Below are 5000 nucleotides of genomic sequence, written 5' to 3'. Positions count from 1 at the left end.
GCATCAAATGTGAAAAGATGTTCAGTACGCCACATGGACTCGAGGTCCACTCACGACGCTCTCATAATGGCAAGAGGCCATTTGCTTGTGAATACTGTAACAAAACCTTCGGTCACGAAATCAGCCTCACGCAGCACAGGTGAGTTACACGGCGATGTTTAGTTACTAATAGGGTATTATTCATTTAATAAAAGTTATTGATGGCGAGGGACTCGAGGGAAATGTGTATAGAAATATTTCGAATGCTACATTTTGTCAAATATAACTCATGTAAAATTATGAATTTAGCAAAGTTCTGTTAAGCAAATACAATACCGCTACTATGGCATGATGATTCTTCAAAATATCTTTATCTGTTGAATTTTAGTGTACTTTGCACTGAATTTCCATAGTAGGTTTTACCTTTAATATTTACTGATGGAATTAATATTCATCTCCTCGCTAGAGCCGTACACAACGCAGAGAAAGTGTTTGAGTGCAAGCAGTGTGGCAAGTGCTTCAAGCGGTCGTCCACTTTATCTACGCACCTCCTGATTCACTCTGACACCCGACCATATCCTTGCCAATACTGCGGGAAGCGATTCCACCAAAAGTCTGATATGAAGAAGCACACCTACATCCACACAGGTAAGAGATTGGAGGCCACACACGTTACTGAAGCACCGTATTGAATATCTCTCTCTAAAACACACACACACACACATATATATATACATAAACACACATATAACTAAATATGTGTGTATTTGTGTGTTTATATGTGTGAGTGAATGTGTGTGTGTGTCTTAAGCGCGCGCTTGCGCGCGCGCTTTTGAAATAGAAATACTCTCAAATCACATCAAAGATCATCCGCCGTACCGGGTCCAAAAGACTAACAGAACGCGAGCTCTCAAAACCCGAGCCGAAATGTTCCTTTATCATACCGGAAACAGTACGTAACCGGATTTATCGGACCAGTGACTCGGAAACCACCTATTGACTCCCCTCCGGAGGCGGACTTTGTCCCTGTCATTACACCCAGGGAAACCATTTTTTTTTAAACCATGTAATAGTCTTTAAGGATTGGTAAAAAGAGGGAGCCAGATAGGAGCTGGAATGTGACAGTTTTTGGTGAAGAAAAATGTAAAGCGGTGAACAGTGAACAGTGAATACTTTCCGAATTGTGGAGATATCCTAAGGTCTTGAGTTTACAGTTTTTCAGAAGGGGAACAAATCATGTAATTGCTTCTTTAGACCATTCAATAACATCTGATACATCAAGACAATAAATTGGGGAGTGGGTCCACAAAACATACTGTAACTATGGTCCCACTCGCAATGAAACACACACACAGACACACAGACACACACACACACACATAGTGTGTGTGTTTATACGTATGTATGTATTTATATGTATGTATGTATATGAAAATATAATACCCACATATGTATACATATGCATATATATATATATATATATATATATATATATATAATCATAATGCACAAACACATATATATATGCATATATATGTATATAAGTATATATATATGTATGTACACACGCATACACAAGTATATATATATATATATATATATATATATATATATATATGTATATATATATACACACCCAAATGTATGTGTATATGTATATATATATGTATTTATATATACACACATACACATATATATGCATACATAAATGTATATGCATATATGTTCACATACACATATGTATATGTGTATGTGCATACATACATACATACATAAATATACTCATATATATGTGTGTGAGTGTGTGTGTGTGTATGTATGTGTTTGTGTGTAAAAATGTATGCATAGGCATTTATGTACATGTGTGTGTGCATATACACACGTACACACACATATATATATATATCTAATGCATAGGCTATATATATATATATATATATATATATATATATATATATATATATGTATGTATGCAAATAGATGTATATGTATATATACATATATATGTACAAGTATATATACATATACATATATATACATATAAACTTATACGTATGTATGTATATATGCACATATATTCATTTATATATATACACATAAGTTATATATACATATGTATATATATATGTGTATATGTATATCTATATTTATATTTATATCTATCTATCTATCAATATATAGGTATACATATGCACACACACACACACGCATACACATACACACACAAACACACACACACAATATATATATATATATAAAAATCCATATATATATTCATATATATACATATATATATATATGCATACATACATATATACATATACATACACACACTGCAATGTAGTAACTCGGCGCAGGTGAGGACAGACGAACAGAAGCGATGGGAGGTCAGGGCAGGTCGGAGGATCCGCCGGACTATGTGCAGGTTGCCGGCATAAGGGAGAAGGCGGAGGATGTGGGAAGCGAGGAGACTATCGGCAGGAGAAAAGACGCTTGTTGAAATTAGGTAGTAGCTTTATTAAGGAGGATTTCACCAGTCTGAAGGCGTGGACATCAGCGGAAGGAAAGACAATTCGCGCCTGGAGATGGAATCCAGGTGGATTTCGAAAATGTAGTCTCATTTTCAATAAATCTAGTTTTTTTGCATTGCGTTTTTTACCATATATACATACATATACATATAGATATACATATACATATGTGTATGTCTATATATACATACATACACACATGTAAATATATGCATATTATATGTATTTGTATATTCTTTAACAGCCACTGCAGGACATAGGCCTCTCTTGAGAGGTTATATGGCTGTGTCACCCTTGCCTGATTGGATGCCCTTCCTAATTTTGTATTTGTGTATATATATATATATATATATATATATATATATATATATATATATATATAGGCTACGCATGTATGTATACAAGTGTACACACACACACACACAAACACAAACACACACACACACACACACACACACACACACACACACACACACACACACACACACACACACACACACACACATACATATAAAAACATGTCTATGTGTGTGTACCCACTTAAAGTTGTACAAGTGCGCATGTACGTGTTAATGTTGGTGTATATATTTTCTTCCAAAGTCATTTCTAATGGCAATTATTAAGACGTAAAATATCACAGGTATATGGTCCGAAAGTGGTTTCCTAATAAATGTATTATGTTATGTTGGCTGATATATCATCACTATATGTGCGGTTACATTTATCAAACTCTTACTGGTGCATCTTTGACACTTATCCAGAATTATTCATTATGTCTTATAGTAGGCGACCGCTAGTAAAGCGCTACAGATTAGTGAAGAACAAGAGCAATAATGACAGTTACTTTCCGTCTATATGTACGTGTCTTGATTTTTTTATGGGTATATGTTATGTATCTGTGTCTTATGTATGTTTGTATGGCAGTATATATTTTTTGTATGTTTTTTTGTGATAATGCGTTTTTACATAAAATATTACTGCTATGTCCGTAAGTGTATCTCTTTTACGTGGTTACTAAAACAATGACGTTTTGGGCAGTCTTCATCACTATAATAATTTCCTTTAGATGATAGCACAATAAATGTACGCTCTATCAACACTAGACTTAGCAAAAGGTGTTCATATATACAAATTCCTTAACAGACTCAATTCCCTTAAGTTGATCTACTACTGTAAAGGACGATGAACACCAGCCAGTTGATCCACTAACCGGTGTAATGAAAACTAACATTAACTTTAACAATCGCAAGCAATCAGCTGCATCGCCCTCAACACTTTAGGCTAAAACAGCACAAGAGTATCAAGGACTCAGGCCGTCAGGCCATTTAAACCGGCTATTCACCGCCACCTCTCAGTTGTTAACGTGTCGCTAAGCAGCACGAGCGAGACCCTGAACAACATACGTACCTGTCCTTGCCAATATCGTCGTGCTGCCGTGCAACAAGGCAGAGAAAGGATGGATAAGTTGTTTCTGCGGAGGCACGACCGGCAACAACAGCGTAGGCATCGGGCTAAGTTTATCAGGGAGGTGCAAGGTGCAATCATCAGCTTGCTCAATTTGACGCCCCATGTAAACAGTGGCAACTTATTACCCGGAACAATATTGCTCCATTATGCTAATTCATTTACACAGTCCCGTCGCACTCTTCTTCTCTTGCTTTCGTGGTGTTTCGTTGAGTTTCGTACGGTCTTGCAGATTCAGCGCCGGCGGTTCCACATGTTCTTGGCTAATCTAAATGTATTATCTAATGACTCATAATACTGCATAAATGCAATGGTACTGTCACTGCAAAATGCCTGAAGTTACGGTATCCAAACAAGCAAGAGTCGAACATTACCACAATCGCCGTCCTTTCTCTGTAGACTTGGGTAACCCTGCAGGCATTTGTTCACTTGACAATTTCAGCTACTTCCAAATTGTTCTCGGAAGGTGTGTATCCCTTAACTGTTCTCACTCTCTTGAATTGACGTAAATCTTTAACCAAGTTTCAATTTTGATGCGGTCATTTTCTTCCGTAACATTTTGCGCCACGAGACTGCCTTTATGGAGGTAGTTTAGGGAGGGAGAGGATAAAAGCCTAACCTGAGGGCTCCACGTAACATCTGCTTTGTCCCACCCCGCCATGGCTTCACCGATCCGCGTCCGAACGCGCTTTTTCGTTCGAAGGGGGCAATGATATTAGATCGTGATATATGTCCTTCCCCGGAATTTGGATTACTTCACATGCTCATTTCTCTTATTCCTTAGCGGGATAAAGGAGTTTCTCCGAGAGCCTGCCTCAAAACTGCGAACGCATAGGAGCGAGTCCAAGTCAAGCTGCAGATAAACGGATGTTTGTAATGGCGCTCGCTGAGAATGGTCGTCCGGTGACCACTTTGTATTCAATAAGCATGTCGGTATCAATGTAATTTACTAAACTGGAAAATAGGTCGGGTCCAAATTGAATTGTAGAAGGATGGGGAGGCAGGTTTAAATTCATCATGACATTT

At 37.2% G+C, this 5000-nt stretch overlaps 1 protein-coding gene across 1 annotated transcript in view; it reads left to right on the top strand.

The window, feature by feature from the left end:
• Nucleotides 1–5000, top strand: part of LOC125026915 (zinc finger protein 37-like) — a 78996-nt gene that overhangs the window by 8634 nt on the left and 65362 nt on the right. The window contains exons 3-4 of the mRNA XM_047615517.1: nucleotides 1–139; nucleotides 446–627. The exon at nucleotides 1–139 is cut by the window's left edge and continues 939 nt beyond it. Coding sequence (XP_047471473.1) covers nucleotides 1–139; nucleotides 446–627 — 321 coding nt within the window. The remainder of the gene's footprint in view (nucleotides 140–445; nucleotides 628–5000) is intronic.

The sequence above is a fragment of the Penaeus chinensis genome, chromosome 7 (assembly GCF_019202785.1).
Source record: "Penaeus chinensis breed Huanghai No. 1 chromosome 7, ASM1920278v2, whole genome shotgun sequence".
NCBI classification, from domain to species: domain Eukaryota; kingdom Metazoa; phylum Arthropoda; class Malacostraca; order Decapoda; family Penaeidae; genus Penaeus; species Penaeus chinensis.
This window is presented reverse-complemented; position numbering and strand designations above follow the sequence as displayed.